General features: G+C 42.6%; 1 protein-coding gene across 4 annotated transcripts in view; it reads right to left on the bottom strand.

Moving 5' to 3' along the window:
* The window catches only part of ACO1 (aconitase 1), a 418,934-nt gene that overhangs the window by 68,952 nt on the left and 332,376 nt on the right, over positions 1–17,606 (bottom strand). For all 4 annotated transcript variants that reach the window (XM_078675989.1, XM_078675987.1, XM_078675990.1 and 1 more), the window contains 2 exons: positions 16,198–16,302; positions 4,473–4,615 (listed from right to left, as the gene is read on the bottom strand). In XM_078675989.1, coding sequence (XP_078532115.1) covers positions 4,473–4,615; positions 16,198–16,302 — 248 coding nt within the window. The remainder of the gene's footprint in view (positions 1–4,472; positions 4,616–16,197; positions 16,303–17,606) is intronic.

Raw genomic sequence — 17,606 nt, 5'->3', positions numbered from 1 at the left:
GGACTACCCAAATTAGGTTGTGGTGAGGGCGAGAAGCCAAGTTGCTGGGCTGGAGCAAGGGCTCTTTCAAAAGTTTGGTGAAAGTTCGGCAACTAGGTGTCCTCTTCCCTCGCCGTCTGCAAACAACTGCAAGGCTGCAGTCAGCGTGCGATCAACATGAGACGGCGGCCTGGATTTAGCTTCCTATATAGTATAATATTATTTAGCATTTCTCCTGGTTTATTACATTGAACTAAATTTCATAAATGTGTCAGTTCTGTCATTCAAAGTAATAATTTCCAGTTTGAATCTGTAATGGCATGTATTTGTTTTTTCGCTTTTTAAATATACAAATAATTGGCTACAGGTTTTTCTGATCAATTGGCATTAAAATTGTTTCTAACTTTAACGTTCACAAATTCATAATCTCCTCTCCTACTACTTACAGAACAGTATTCGTTATGCTGTTAAACTTGTGCAAGTTAAATTTCAAGTAATATTATTTGAAGTCATGAATATCCTTTCAAGTTTAGCATTCTGATTTTTCTGATTAGAAATGAAACGTTAAACATGTCGGTATTTATGAGTTAACTTGGCAATGAAACAGGAAAGTTTAGCAATTTCACACAGAGATTAAGGCGTAATCAGAGCTATGTGCCCACTTGTAGACTTAGAAATTATATGGCATCAATTCCTAAGGGAGTGCTGGCAGCCAGTTCTTGGCTGGATCCTGAGAATGCTTTTCAGCAATTTCCTTGTGCGCAGGTAGGCAAGTGTGTCATGCAGCTCTACGTTAACTCTGCCACACCCCGGAGGAGCCTCATATAAACATCACCCATGTGGTCGGATGTTGGGTCCTTTCTGAACTCTGTCCGCATCATCGGCCGCAGAGTCAGTCATTGACTGATCACATTTGACAGTGTGCAGATCTCTAGATAGAGACTTATTAAAAACAATAAAAACTTTTTATTGGTTTTGAGATGAAGCAGAAATAGCAATAGAAAATAGAAGGGTCAGATTACTGCCAATGTATCTATGGCAAACTATTGCACTAGAAGGACAGTTTATAATCTGCATGTACATTCAGACAATGAAAAGGATAGAAACATAATACGGAACCCCAAGCCAATCATATCTCATGTTCTGTATAATCCCACCACGGACTCCATGTTTTGGAAGGTTTCCTCTGCACGCCTCTCACTTTGTAGACAAGTCCTTCTGTTTTGGCACAGAGTCCATTTCCATTCACCCAGAGTGGAGTCGTTTTCCTCTTGCCAATGACATGCCACTTTTCTTTTGTCTACTAATAGGTCAATGGCAAATGTTCCAAAATGCCAAGCAGCATCATTTTGGGGTTTAAGTTCATAGTTATATCCACTACCTTTCCCAACATGCTACTAATATTACATCAGTACTCAATCACCAGTGGGTAGGACGAGATCATGTGAAGTATGACCCTGGGGAGGATTTACATCTTTGGCAATAAGGGTCCTGCACCCTCTCCATCATCCACAGCATTGTTCGGTTTTAATGATATTTGTGAAGACACTCACATTGAATGGCACAGAATCTGGAGGAAATGGCCAGAATCCTGGTTAGTGAGTAATCTGTAAAGCTGTGAGATGCCATACTTTCTCAGGGTGTCCAAGACACCAGCTTAGCTTCAAGGGATTGATCTCTGGGAACAGAAGTAGCTTGTTGTCATAGCTTTTTAAGGCGTGCCCAAACTGAAAGTAAACAAATAATTGGGTTTTGTGTAGTAAGAAGTCGGTTATCAGGTCTTCAAAGGACCTCATATAGTCACAACGCCAGACATCACAGATATGTTGAATTACGACATTTTCATCATGGGGACAAGAGTCCATTCCACAGAACGGGTAGGTGGCAGTGTCAGTGAGGAATCAGCAATTAGAGTATCAACTAGAAAGGGAAGTAACTTGGTCTTCTCATAGATACTTTTAACTGTAGATTCTTCAGGTTTTCAATAGATAGCAAAGCAGTACTTCCTAATGTGGTGGGCCTGTATAATGATTCAGACAAAAAAGCTCTGCAGGAACAAATGGGCAAAGTGTCCCTCCTGAAAGACTGGTCCGTCAAGGCAGTAGTGTTTGATGGGCATGTGAATGGACACCCATGTTGGAGTCTGACAACCACAGAGGTCCAAGACAACCACTGTATATAGCAACGCAGTGGTAACAGCCTTGGTGGAATGAGCCCTCAGGAGGCAGCGTCTTATCCAGCGCATAGCATCTGTTGAGGCATAAAACGATCCATCGAAAATGTTCTTTTCTGTACTACCGTACTCTTCTTTGCTCTTGGGAACCCCACAAAGATCTTATTGTCTACCCAATGGTCCAGGATATGATCAATGAAAAAACTCAAAGCTCTTTTAGGACCCAAATTATGGCGTTTTCCCTCCACTTTGATGGATGAGGCTTAGCAATGAATGTTGGAAGAGTTATGGCTTACCTGAAAGGAAAATGCGTCACAACCGGGCAGGAATATCAACGTACTCTGTAGCTCTAGTTTGTCCAGAAAAAAAGGAAGTATATGGTTGCGGGACAGACCTGCACTTGCAACTCACTCATGCAACAAGTTGATGTTACCACTATGAGGAGGACTGTTTTGAAAGTCAAAAAAGACAGGACAGCTTGCATTGGCTCAAATGGGATACACAAAGTATACAAGATCGAGGTTAAGGTCGCACTGCCCCATCACAAATGGTTTGGGTTGAAAAATGTGCACTAACGTTTTCAAAAGACACATCACAATAGGTGATTCAAACAATGGATAATTCGTTGAACAAACAGGCTTCAATAATCTTTAACAGTGGCCATAACAAGTACTTGCTGGACTAAATATAGCAGAAATAGTAATACATCCAACATGGCTTGCAACGGTTTTATCAGACGAGAAGTACACAAACTTCTACCAGCATCAGCATTGATGGGTTTTATGGCCACCAAGTGACATTCAATAACTTGGGAGGGAGGTTGAAAGTGGTGAAAAGTCGCCATTCAATCTACATACATGGAGGTGTAGATTACCCATGTCTGATGGAGGACTCTGCTCTGCTGCAGCGATAGAAGATCTTCCCGAAGGGGCAGAATTGAATGGGTGCCAGATGCTCACACCAGGAGGTTCTGTGTAAAACGCTCTCTGGGCCCATTCCCAAACCACTAAAAGGATGAATTCTTCTTGAAATTCTTTAGAACTCTGGGCAGACGTAGTTGCTGGAAGGCACAGAGGGGTCCCGAGCTCCACTCTAAGAGTAAAGAGTCTCGCATTGGGTAACCAATGTGCAAAAAAGTAGGCACAACACATTCTTGATGGTGGCTAAGTGATCGAGCCAGGGTACTCCCCACATTGCTGGAAACTGCCCCGCACCACCTCAGGGTGTCATTACCATTTGCGATCTGCTAAGAAATGCCAACTGAGTTTGTACGTCCTGGCGTTCAGAGATCTTGCCTGACGGCTACCAGGAAAAAGTCTGGATGACTTGGGCAGTTTGTAAGGAAATGTGATGTATTATATGGTGTGGTTATCCAACCTCACAATGTAATACACTTATCGACCCCTTGAGGACCAGAAGGTTTTGGTTGTATGTATTTTTACATAGTGGTTAATATCTTACAAAAACGTTTTGCTACTATATAGTTTGACAACAGAAAGGTTACAATTCCACAGAACGGGTCCTTTTGAGAACAAAACATCTTTTGTAGCAGAGGCTACAAAACAATTTTAGGAACTCTCGCAAATCCAATTTATAGATTAGATGACCTCCAAAAGACATTTCTGGTATTCCATTTTAAGAAAGATAAGCAAACATTTCAAAACACTTTCTTCTGGAGCAAAGTGTTGCCTGCAAATCAGGAAACATGCTGCAGTTTGTTTTTTCCTAGTTCGAATCTTCTTCTTTAATGTATGCACATCTCCGATACGACAATTAGTTTGTTATTATTCAAAAGTGTTTCAGACAGTTTCAATTGAAATGACTGGGGAAAATGATGGGGTGGCAAATGACCTTCAAAAAACTATTCCTATCTTATTGACAATAGAACTCTGAATGCTATCTGATTTTGCTAAGCAAAACATCAAAATGGCACACAAAAATAATGTTTTCCTATCAGCTCGTGTGAATCTAGGAGCTTCAAGGAAGTACTGAAATGTAACTGGGTATGTGTGAGATTGCTGCATGTAGGTTTCTTTCTTGTGTTCTTTTACGAAAAAGTTAAACAATTTTTTTTAAAAAGCTGCAAGGAAGACTTATTCAAGCTCGGATAATGAGTGAAAGATGCATATAATTGTGACTTGTTTGCGGATTTTTAAAAACTGCACACATTAAAATTCCTGTTCAACAGGCGAGCAATGTTGGGTGAACATGGTAGGATTATGGGGACCTTGATTAGGCTATTAAAATGCTGCAGAACTAAAAGAGAAAGTAAAAGCCCGGAGCAGGCACCGGTGGCCTAAACATTTGTAATTCAACTTACCCTTTGCTGGTTAAGTACTGAGCAGCAGGACTGTTTCGTGCAATGTTGCCAGCAGGAGAAATGTGGTCGGTGGTTACTGAATCACCCAGGTTCAACAACACATAGGCATCCTTTATTGATTTTTGGGGCAGCAGATCCATTGTCTAAATTAAATTTAAATAATGTGAGTCAGCATATGTAATAACATCTTCATATTCTTGTGGCATTTACAACTCATATAGTGCAAGGTGACAATATGTTCCATGGCAACGACACAGGTATGTTACATAAAATCTGCTGCATATCTTTTCCACCAAAAAATACATGTTGCCCTTCCACTCTACACCCCCTTGCTCCACAGTAACCACAAAACAATACAGTGCCACAGCTACGCAGTGAGTATGAAACAGTGCAACAACCTGAAAAAAATGGGTCAAAAGTATAAATGTTGGGTCAGAGTGGCATATCTGTACTGGATATACAATATGCAGAATGTCAATGCAATAGCCAAGCACATCTGATGGAAGAGAGGACACACAGATGGATCAGTACTTACATTGTTAGTGACTTTGTAATGGGTATCAGATGCCCTAAATGTTTATCGACAGGTATTTCTGTTGTGAAAAATACTTTCCCTTTGTGGATGTGAAAATTAGGAGGGAGCTAAGCATCTTCTTTAAAATATCCCAATCCAAAAATAAGATTCAAAAAGAGAACTAGTGTGTCCAAAACGTTTCCAACGTGCTTAAGTTAGGACTACAGTTAAGCACAAGTCTTCTATTTAGCACTGAATAATGGGGGACAACATGAAATAAACCATGTGAAACCAGTCCTATATGAAATAAAACATTTATTGCAGTACCTGTAGAGAGAATCAAAAAACAACTGTAGCAGATTTAATCCGTGATGAAAATCAATGACAGAACATAGGCAAATGTCAAATATATATAACACACGAATCCAAGATGGGTGTCATTCTCGGACTAACAGAAATGCAACATAATGTAGATATGCTATGCTTAAATAGTCCACAACAGAAATCTCTCAAAATTCACAGTAATCTTAAAACAAGCATTGGAAATGCAATAGGTCTCGCATTAGAAAAGTTGGAGCTATTGGTCTTGTAAATGACAAATATTTTATTTATTTGCTGGTTTTTAAAATAGCTAAATTGATAGCTTTGTCATTTACAATGGCAATAGTTATAACTTTCGTGAATGTGACACCTATAGCATTTGGAATGCAACATGTTTTGTATTTACGTGATTTAGATGGCAGCTCTGGTCGTTAGGCCACATCTCTAGAGAGCAGGAGAGTGCAGCAACGTAAAAATCTAACATTTTGTAATAAGGACTAGAGCCAGGAAGAAGAACGTGGAGGCAAAGGCGTGATCTTTATAGCAGCAGACACAATCTGACTCTGCAGAGTGGGAATTTATCAGGAGCAATAAATAGCACCCAATTAAAATGTTTCACTGAAAATTGGAAATAACATGCAGCTTTTGGCACTGACCACTCCAAAATCCGCATGCCCCTGTATTTAAACAGAAGTTTCTACCCGAAAATTATTGGCAGATTTGATCTGCCAAGATTTACCGGTGAGGCGCTTTTTCTTGTAATGTTCGCAATTGAGATATGAACGACAATCGGTGATTCTGCACACAACTTTCCACAGTGTGTTCCATAAATACGTGGCTGCTTTTCCACGCACACATTTTTTTCAGGATTTACCTAGTGAAAATGTCTTCTTATGATCCTGCAAAACGTGTAATCCGTTTTGACTGAAAACTGCCATTAACTAGTCCCTGTATTTTTAGTTAGCAGCTCCTTGAAAGATTGGCGTTTTCAGTGTTAAAATGTTTTTACTACACGTGCAGCCTTCTGTGGCCTAAAAAAACGAAAACTGTCTAAAGGTGACAAGAATGACAATATGATGATGCCACTTTGCTGCTATGAAACCGCTTCTAAATAAAATATACAGGAATACGAGAGCATTCTGTTTCACCCCCCTGCTTTTTTCCCTCTAAATTGCAGTCACAGTCACGATGAATGTAAATTACACCCGAATGAGCTTTATTATTCCACATGTTGGTGACAATGTGGAATATCAGCCAATTCTGCAATTCCTAACGAGCTTAAACATGAATGTCCCCTTTCTCAAGATCGAACAGTACTTGTATCATTTCCTCTCTCTTAAATTGCTTTACAAGCCTCTTAAGAGAGGTAAGATGAGCCCGGGCCTGGCTTTCTTATGGTAAAACAGCACCATTAACGTGTGAAGGATTCACCTCTGTTGTGAGCACGCAAGCAGTTGCCCTTGGACTGCTTGCTGTGTTGCCACCTTGGCTGTAGAGAGGGCGGGACAAAGGGTTCTTGCTGATTCTATTGTGATTGCATCTGTATAGCACTTATTTCCCTCAGGGGAAGTTGAAGCGCCTTAGATTGCATCCAAATAGAACACAGGCATGCAAAACAGTAGTGAATGGGTCTGTGGGGTGCAAGAAAGGCACATAGCTGAGGTATACGAAGGAGCAAGGAATTGTGTGTGTTGTGTGCCTGGGCGTGTATAGAGAGTGTGTCTGCTTGTGTGTGCGCGGAGGGGAGAGGGGGTGGGGGAAGGGGGGGGGGGGGGGGGTGCCCGCAGTTTTGCTATTCCCAAGAGCTGAAAATCGCACCGGTTACTTATTACCGATTAGTAGACCTCGGAAAGATGAGAGGCTGGGTCGGTCCTGTTAAGTCGTGGCGCGCAAGTCATGCACAAATAAGAGCAGCGAGCGCTCCTCTTACAAATCATCGATGTCAGAGCAAAAGGTCTGTAAAACAATATAATCAGTCAAATTAATATCAAATAATTTCATATATTCATCAGTTAAAGAGAATAAAAAGCAGATGGGATAGATCAACCGCGACTGCAGAGCGGGTCAGAATTTTTAATATCATGGTAAATGGGAGCAATTACGGCATTAATGCAGGACATTTGAGGACATTGCAGATCCACTTGATGCGGCTTGTGTAGGGAGTTGTTTTGCTTTACAGCTAGATTTACGCTACTTCACACGTGCTTTCATATATGGGCATTGCTTCTAAGGTCTGTGTGCAACCTGCAAGACTCTGGCTCGAATCTTGGTGTCCCCCCGCAGCTTTTAATTATTGCTAAAATTCGTACCATTAAGGGCTCATTACAAAGTTTTTAACAGACGCCTTGAGACCGAGAGGGATGGACGAGCTGCTCTCCCTGCTGCGCCCCTCACTTCCCTACTTATGACCGGGTGACTGTCACTGGTTTTCCATACGCAGGGTAGGGGGCGGATCGGGTAAAAAAAAAAAAAAAAACAAGACGGAGGAAGGGCAGGCCAGCACTGATCTAGTTACTGTGGTCAGACAGACGGGTGATTTTATTAGAGCCACCCCGGTCACAATGGAAGGAGACACGTAAGTAATTGTATCGGATGGAGGACATCGTGGTCACGCCAATTCTGAATGAGTTCAGCAAATTAATGACATAAAAATATTCACCTTCATTAAATTAAAACATCACAGGGAGCATAATTTTACTTAAAAGATGGGATTTGAAAGAGAACAGACACTCCAAGAGCACATGCGTGTTCAGTTATTTTTTTGTAAAAATCAGCTTTGATGCATGATTGAATAATTATGTAAAAAGACGGAGGGAAGACAGAGAAGGGGAGGGGGGAGGAGAAATGCGACACGGCGGGCAGGGGAGGGGGCGGAGCGGGGGTGTGGGAGGAGGGAGAGCGGATTAAGGAGAACGGGAGGAGGCAGCGAGTAGTTTAGCGAGCCAAGACGGAGGGCATTGCTGTGGGGAGGGGGGAGGAGAAATGTGACAGGGAGCATAATTTTACTCAAAAGATGGGATTTGAAAGAGAACAGACACTCCAAGAGCACATGCGTGTTCAGTTATTTTTTTGTAAAAATCAGCTTTCATGCATGATTGAATAACTATGTAAAAAGACTGAGGGAAGACAGAGGAGGGGAGGGGGAGGAGGAGGAGAAATGCGACACGGCGGGCAGGGGAGGGGGCGGAGCGGGGGTGTGGGAGGAGGGAGAGCGGATTAAGGAGAACGGGAGGAGGCAGCGAGTAGTTTAGCGAGCCAAGACGGAGGGCATTGCTGTGGGGAGGGGGGGAGGAGAAATGTCACAGGGAGCATAATTTTACTCAAAAGATGGGATTTGAAAGAGAACAGACACTCCAAGAGCACATGCGTGTTCAGTTATTTTTTTGTAAAAATCAGCTTTGATGCATGATTGAATAACTATGTAAAAAGACGGAGGGAAGACAGAGAAGGGGAGGGGGAGGAGAAATGCGACACGGCGGGCAGGGGATGGGGCGGAGCGGGGGTGTGGGAGGAGGGAGAGCAGATTAAGGAGAGCGGATTAAGGAGAGCGGGAGGAGGCAGCGAGTAGTTTAGCGAGCCAAGACGCAGGGCATTGCTGTGGGGAGGGGGGAGGAGAAATGCGACACGGCAGGCAGGGGAGGGGGCGGAGCAGGGGTGTGGGAGGAGTGCGGCTGAGGGAACAGGTGGCGATTTCAGGCTGCGTTGAGGGTGTGAAGCAGCAGGGGCTGCGGGAGGGAGGCTGGGCTGCCTTTGATGTGTAATGCAAGGCAGGCGGCTGGTGGCATGTGCACGCGCTTTCAATGTCAATGCGCTTGCGCATTGAGCTTGAATTTCACGGGCACTGCAAGGAATCGCCATCGACTTGCAAGTTGGTTAAAGTCTGTTTAAGCCCCCATAGTCTCGCAAGCTCAATGCGCATGGACAGGCGAGACCTAAAAAGTGCCAAGTTGCAGCCGTACAGGCGTGAAACCACAAGTCAGCTCTAACCTTTGAGACCTTCCAGGCAATGATAGCCTGATGCTTGACTGAGGAGAAACAGTGTGCATTCCCAAACCCCAGTGCAAAGCAAAGAGGGGCAAATTAGTGCAAAGCATTGGGTGACTTGGATGAGCTAACCAGTAGCTTATCGCCCTCCCCCAACAGTAGGAAGAGAGGCAATGCAAGGAGAATTGCAGTAAGCCATGAAGGAAAGTGCAGCAGCCAGAGTCCTACGTTGCATTATGACAGCACAGTCAGGGCTGGCACTAAAGCTTTGAGTGGGGGATAAGGGCACAGGGGATCACTGTTGATTTCTCAGTCCTTCAAAACCTGTCGGTCTATCATCTTCTAGAAGATTATAAATAAAATAACGGAGATTTGTTTGAGGCAGCAAACCTGTGAAGCAGGGCATAGAACAATGCATAATCATAGTAAGGAAAAATGAGGGTCCATTCAGATATCCGACTTGAGAAATTGCTGTTATAATGACAGCTAATGCAGTAAGCAGATAGAGGTGCACTGCATTCTCCGAAGCCTTTGTGGTTAGCGGTATTCTACGGTCTATGTCTCAAACTGCAAAGCTAGCATAACAAAATAAACTCTCCAATCGAGGAAGAAATAACAGACCACAGCAATTAGACACAAAAAGAATTACCACCAATTCACCCCCTCCCTGCTAACCCTCACGAAGGAGGATCCTCGGACTTGCTTTACTGACCTCAAAAGAAACTTTGATAAATCATTCAAACAGCATCCTCATAAGCTCCAGTTTGATGCGAGGGGTGATATCGGGCAATTAAAGACATGCGATCCTGCAGCCCAAACCTGAAGCAACAGAGCTGCTAGATTAGCGCATGTTGGAATCTATCTTTTTAGTGACAACCTCGACTGTCACTCTGGAAACTCAGGTGAACACACTCAAAAAAACAAACCCTGAAGATCTGCAAAACAGATCAAAACATCACAACATTCGAATCAAGATCCTAGGGCAAGAAACGGAGAGTTATGCAATATATGCATGTCTTCAGGCACTGTTTAGGAAATAGCAGTAAAAAGATTAATCTTTTAGAATGGGTGTTGGGAGAGCATACAAAGAAAGGAAAAATATAAAATAGACCAATAGATCATGCACACAATGTCGTGGCTAAACTTCTGTTTATTCAGATGAAAGAAAGTCGAGGTGTCTTGATATACAAGGGAAAATGGGGTGTGGAGAAATAAAAGAAAGGGACAATGGAGATGATACATAGGCAGAAAGTCTCAAAGAGTGATTATTATTGCACATAACTAGGCCTAACTCAATAGAAAAACGGTTGAAAGTGGTGCAGCAATTGCACTGTGCAACAGGGAAACTCAAATTTGAGTACAGTAATCGGTACTACGTGACAGTAGGCTTTTTTGGTCTACTGTCAACAGCCCCTTTCTTGCTAATGAAGAGTTCCCTGTACTGTCAGCTCATGTCAGCGAAGCAAATTGGGTTGCCCACTTCTCTGAAATTTTTAACCCGCCCAGGGAGGACTTTGTCAGCTCTCCTATTCTGATGTCTGAAACGAGGTTACCCCTGGATATTACCCTATCAGAGGTGGTTATTTCCATAAGTAGGAGTAAAGGGGGAAAGGCACTAGGAGTAAAGGGGGAAAGGCACCAGGACCCGACAGGGTCCCGGTTGACCTGTATAAATCTAACCTGACTCTCTGGAGCCCACTTCTGATGCAGGTGTTTAATGCTTCAGTTTTGGAGAATACACCACCTACCTGGAGTGAATCTATAATTTTACCCATCTACAAGAAGGGAGATAGAGGAGAGGCCAAGAACTACCACCCTATCTCCCTTCTTGATTCCTCTCTGAAGATTATGAGTAGGGTCCTCCTGATGAGGTTGGAGGAATGGGTAGAGGAAAACAAAATTCTGGCTGAATCCCAATATGGCTTCCGCAAAGGTCTGGGGACAATTGAGCAGTGCATTAATCTTGACCTCCTCATTGGGAAGTACACGATAGCGAAGCAGGGTACCTTATTTCTCTGCTTCGCTGATCTGTCGAGTGCTTTTGACCTTGTGGACCATAACTTGTTATGGTCCACATTATTGGGTATGGGTGCCCCCCCAGCAATCATTCACTTCCTGGCCCGACTTTACAATAAGTTATCAGCCCAGATACGTTTTGGCCGGTCAGGTGAATGCACAGAGAAAATCAAGGTTAAATCAGGCATAAGGCAGGGCTGTGTACTGGCCCCCCTGTTATTTTCCCTCTTCATTAACTCTATAGAATCAGAACTGAAGAAGGTACATGCAGACTCCCCCCAGGTTGGTGGCCACTCGGTACCAGTCCTGCTCTATGCCGATGACACGGTGTTGCTCTCGCGCACCCCAAATGGACTCCAGAAACTTATGAATACTTTTTATAATTTTATTAATGAGAGAAAACAGAGAATTAATAACTCAAAGACTTTTATCATGGCTTGCGGTAAACGGATGAAATCTGTTATGCCGTTCCATTTTAATAATCATAAAATTGAGGTTGTGGACAGATTCTGCTACCTCGGAGTTACTTTTAACAACAAAGGGACCTGGGCACAAGAGATCTTAAATGTCAATGGTAGAATGGCTAAAAGTTCCTCTGGAATTTTTCGATTTGCAGCAAAGTTAGGGAGTCGCCGCATTCCAGATATGTTAGATATCTATAGGCATAGGTGTGTATCTATTGCTTTATATGGTTCTGGTATTTGGGGCTACTGTCAGCATAGGGAACTGCAAGTCACCGAGAATGGGTTCCTTAAGAGACTTCTTTGTTTACCTCCTTCGGCACCCACTGAATTGTGTCATAATGAGATGTGCTTGAAATATTTGACAGATTTGATGGGATTGAGACCTTTAATGGTATGGAGGTCAATCTGGGTTAAAGATGAGACTGACTTTACCAGGCAGATTATCCTAGATTGCCTGAAACTGGACAAATCCCTCAAGATCCCCTGGTTAAGTTATGTCTCTTCTTCCTATAGTGATGTTTTTAACCTTGACGTCATCAATGACCCATACTGTGCCGCTACTGTATCTAAAAAGGAACTCAAAGATGTTTTTATTGGAACTAAATCGGACTTACGCAGTGCGAAGTGTATTTCCATGCCTACTCATGTATTTTATCATTCCAATAAGTTGGAAGAAAAGGGCATGCCTATGTATCTAAAATTTATAACCAAGCAATCTCATCAGTTTGTTCTTACGAGGTTTAGACTTGGTATTGTACATAACTTAGTGGCCTTCCCAGTGATGAAATTATATAGCCAATCCCCTTGTCCCTGTGATGGCCAGTCTAGGCAAAGCACTTTGCACTTTATGCTTATCTGCCCACTTTATATGCACCTTCGCCGTCTCTACCTCAGACCCGTGTTTTTAAAATTCTCTGTGTATACTACAGCCCAAGCCCTGAAATTGTTATTTGCACTTGATTCTGCTGATATCTGTTTTTTTACCGCTACCTTTTTACTTAAAGCAATTTCGCATAGGAAAAGTCTGGTGTTCGAATACCTTTAAATTCTTATATTGTTGAGTTATTGTTCTCACTGTAAAGCTTGTATTGTGTGCTTTTATATTGTATGCTTTTGTGATTGTTTTTAATAATCGAATAAAGCTTTTGAAATGAAATGAGTACAGTAATCTAAGTTGGTGGGTAAGGCAATTACATTCAATGATGTCCCTGTGTTTGTACATTTTCTATAATAATTTGATCATAAGAATGGGGAGGCCTTCGAAGAGGGCGTGGCTAGCCTGCCATTATGGCGGTCGCACTCTGAGGAGGATCTGTCTCGTTGCCCGATTATCCGTCATCAAACTTGCGGCCACTGCTGCCATCGAGCCACCAGAACTGACTCACTGAGCAATGTATGCCGGTGAGCGTCGCTGCAGAGTATTTTGAGAGACCGGGGAGCATGGAGACGAGTAGGCCTTGGACCCCAGTCCTGGCCACGGGTAGAAGTCTTGCAGAGCTTCCCAGCCTCACACAGCCCATCTGGCAGCTTGGCAAATGACAAAAATGTTTGGGGTCTCAACCTCCTGTTCTTATAGTCCATTCCCAGACACAAAATGTGATTTAGAATCAGGGTCTTTAAATATTTATTCGGGGATTCTGCTTGTTTCGAAGTACACACCTTTCTTCTATCTTCTTCTTCCTCTTGAAACGCTGTCACTGCAGGAGAGACTATAAAGCTCTTCTTGTGTTTGTTCATAGTTCCACAACACAGGCCATGCCAGTGACTATAATTAACACCAGGATGTCAGCCATAATAATATGTGCATCAAAAGGGTAATCTTGGGCTCCCATCCCCACTCTAAGGATTCCTTTATCAGCCCCATCTCCTTTTTGAGATGTGTCCAAACAACCTAGTGATGTCTAACTAAATCAAGAAGCACCCTTTAAAGTGTACAGATTGAGTCTCTCCCACCTGTCTCTAGTGTGACCCACCCAGCTCACAGGAATGCAACAATACACAAATCAGTCTGGGGATTCCTCACGTCTTCACCAGGGAGGCCTGGGCTTTCCAAATTGGAACCCTGGGTCCTCCATGTAATGCACCATTACAGGCACAATTGCACTCAGTGTATGCACCCTGCACCCACACTATCTAGTACTGTTCCCGCCATATATTATGCAATCCCAGGCACAAAAGCATTCAACACACAATCACTCTGTGCGCACTGCTCATTACAGGCTCAAACGTCACAACACTTCAACCTTCATGTATTGTACTTCTCGCAAGCACATATAAATCCAGCACATGCTGTCACTGCATCGCTCATGTAATGTATCCCTTTCTGCTATACATACATCCAGTACACACACTCACCATACATGCACTGCACAGCACTGCTCTATCCCTGTACTGTACCACTCCCAGGCACATTTAAAATCAGTGCAGAGTCACTCCTACAATGCACAGCATTCTGAATCTAACTGATGCAGGCCAAGGATGAGCACATAACGGAACTTTAAAAAGGTGAGGGAGCCTCTATCGTGCACTCTGGTGACAGTGGTTAAAAAGGACCTGTCACTCCTACTGATCACTATACTGTATGCTATCACCACTGTGCTCATGCTTAACTTTTGGTGAAGGCAGTAGCCTTCTACCAGTATGTGAGTACTTTAGGCACAACACCCTGTCCAACAAGACTGCAATCTGTAAGACAGGCTTATGTCATGGCACACATGCATGATCCGTGTTTTGGGCAATGACAAATATCAGCATTAGGAATCCAGACAATAGTATAGTTGGGCACTCAGGACACGGGTACACATCCATTACCAGGCAAACAACTTTTCCGTACCACCAATGCCATACCATATAACACACAATAACAAGTCCAATCAATTATCTAAATTCTTAAAAGTATATGGTTTATTCACAGTTAGTTAATAAGATATGCTAAAAGTAAGATGTAAAATAAATTAAACCTGCAGCACAATCCCAGACCTAGTTAGAGCTCCTTAATCCTAATCACACTTTAGGTCCGAAGTCACGATTTTCTGGCACCCACCATGACCCAAGAATTCACCAATTCCAACTGGTAACTACCAATTATAGCTGCAACTCTGGAATTAAAAACAAGATAGGAATCGGAATATAAATATCAGGTGACGTAAACTAAACCCTTTTCCAGGGTTTGATGGTGCACAAACTCCTTGCACCTCTGGAACTAGACTACACATTTATATAACTCACAAGGCCTCTATGGTAGATTTTGAAAAGTGAAGGCTCAGCCAACTTATGTTCCGGGGCACTACCGTACTACTGTAGGTCTACAGTTCAAGCTGCTAAACACAGGTCCCAGAAGCAAAGTTTCATGTAGGAATCCGGACATGAGCACATTCAGAACAGACAGTACCCAGCAAATGCTTAGCTCCCGCCAACATATTTGCTTGCAATAGTGTACAGACTATTCTGGCAGTCTAAATTATGAACTATCTCTGTGTCAAGGATGAAAGTGCTATTCGTATTCTGGCAACCAAAGTAGGAAGTCAGAGATAACCAGAGTATTGCCTTTTCCAAAGTTGTAAGACTTAACCTCTAGGTATAGCCTATTGTGTCTGAAGCTTCTGGAGCAAGATATCACAGGACAGACCAATTTTAATTTGTGGTTATTTGAAATGACTGAGTGCTCAGCTCAGGTCAACAATGGTAGGTGAGCAGAAGTCACTCAGAAGACGAGCCATGGACTGATCCACTCAAGCAGATGGAACTATCAGTAACAAAGAAAATGGTCCAGCAGCTTCTGCCACTTCTCAGGCATAATAGGTTGCATGGAGTGGGTGCGCAGGAGTTTCTAAAAGTCACACATCCCCCTGGACAAAGGCAGGCTTCAAGAATCAATTCTATCTCTCTCTTTCTAATGTCCCACATATTAAAGGCAACAGTGATGATTCCTACACTAAGTATTGAAAATCAAACATTGGGTACACTGTAGCACCAGTAACAGACATGGTAAACATCAGCTATCAACTGTAGTAGTATTCCTTCACATTCTCATATGTCTAACCCATTAAATCCCAAATAAACTGACACGCTGCACTATCCTCCGTCAGATAGAGTCAGGTGAACACACATTGCTCAATTACATTATGCCATGTTATATTTTACAGAAAGGCCAATTTCATAGCAGCCAAAATAATGCTAGAACAATAGCTTACAAAAAATGTGCATTTGCCAAAACAGATGCTTCCAGTGTAAAACCCACTGCTACAATCATATAGGGATTATAAAAGATCCCACAATGGAAGACGGAGCACATTATCAGTACACAACGAACTTTCACAAAGAACCATTAAAATTCACAATTAACTAAAACCCATTACAAAATGTAGTCCATTCTCGTAAGTGACACAAGAGAATAAAATGTTACCAAGAGAAAATATTCACATACCAAGCTGTCAAAAAACGGTGGCGATTTAATATATGTAGACTTAGAATTCCATGTGTAGAGTTGATCTGATGGGGCATACAAGTTATTCCAGGATTCATTTACTTTCTGAAAGGAAATAAAGTAAGATTCTTTAATTTGCATCTAGCATTAAAACCATCAATTTGTATATTAAACATGCCAAATGAATACAGAAACAGTAAATGCATCCTCTAAATGTAGGAATTCATGTATCTTCAGAGAATAATCTTTGTTTCCCATAAGATTTGCAAGGCCTGAAAAGCCTCTTTTACGATCCCTCCGACATGGTGTTATTCAGCAAAAGAACCCAACAGGTGTTACCTCTGAGTTGCTTGAAGGCTAAAATAATTTCAATTCTGGGAGAAGGAAAAGGTCTAAAGGAGACTGAAGCAATGAATTCGCCCCCTGAGCCAATTGAATTCCTGTGATTAACGCGTAGGCTCTGACGCAGTTTGAACCTCTAAACAGGATTCCCATAATTTTACTGGACTTGAATACTTAGGGGCGGGACTTGCATCAGATATTGCCCACTCCAGTTTTGAAAGTTTATTTATTTATTTATTCATTCAAAGTTTTATATAGCGCGAACAAGATCCTTGCGGATATCAGAGCGCTTCACAAAGACAGGGTAGGGGAGGTAGGGATGAACAGAGATAATGGAAGCAGTATAGTAGTCACTGACATGGTAGGATAATAATAACATACATAAAACATATCAATATACAAACTGGTAGACAAGTAATTTAAGACGACACCAGTCATTGATCCCGCTACAGAGATGTTCAGGTACACCTTGGGTGTGTGGATGGCTTATCCCAATCTCTTAGTGTATAGTGAACAATGAGTGGGGGCATCGGGAGAGTGACTCAGTAAGCCAAGGTGTAACATATATTGGTCGGTATTAAGAGAGTAGCGTAATAGTGTCGCCCATCAAGTAGAGGTATAGTGACAGAGGACAAGGAGAGCAATGTTACAGAGCAATGCAGAGTCTTTGGTCCAGCCCCTATAAGGTTCAGGGGATCTTGGCCAGAAGGATGGATTTCACCTCTTTCTTGAAAAGTGCAGTGGAGGAGATAAGCCTCGTTTCAGGAGGGAGCGCATTCCAGATCCTGGGTGCCATTCCTGAGAAGGTGCGCTATAGTTATAGTGCAAGCCCGCAGGGGGAGTCTATTATTGCCCGCAGTGACGATCTACAATTGATTAGTTGAAATATGGCTGGGCTTGCTTCCAAGTTTAGGGATGAGAATTGGTTAAGTTGCATAAGGGGCTTTCACCTGATTTGCCTCCAAGAAACATGGGCAACTACGAATACCTTTTCCGTAGAGGGTTATAAAACTTTATTTGGGCCTTCTATTTAATCATCGGGTAGGGCTAAACGAGGCTTGATTATA

The sequence above is a fragment of the Lissotriton helveticus genome, chromosome 2_1, assembly GCF_964261635.1.
Source record: "Lissotriton helveticus chromosome 2_1, aLisHel1.1, whole genome shotgun sequence".
Taxonomy (NCBI): domain Eukaryota; kingdom Metazoa; phylum Chordata; class Amphibia; order Caudata; family Salamandridae; genus Lissotriton; species Lissotriton helveticus.
Note: the sequence above shows the minus strand (reverse complement) of the source record. Positions and strands in the feature narration are given on the sequence as shown.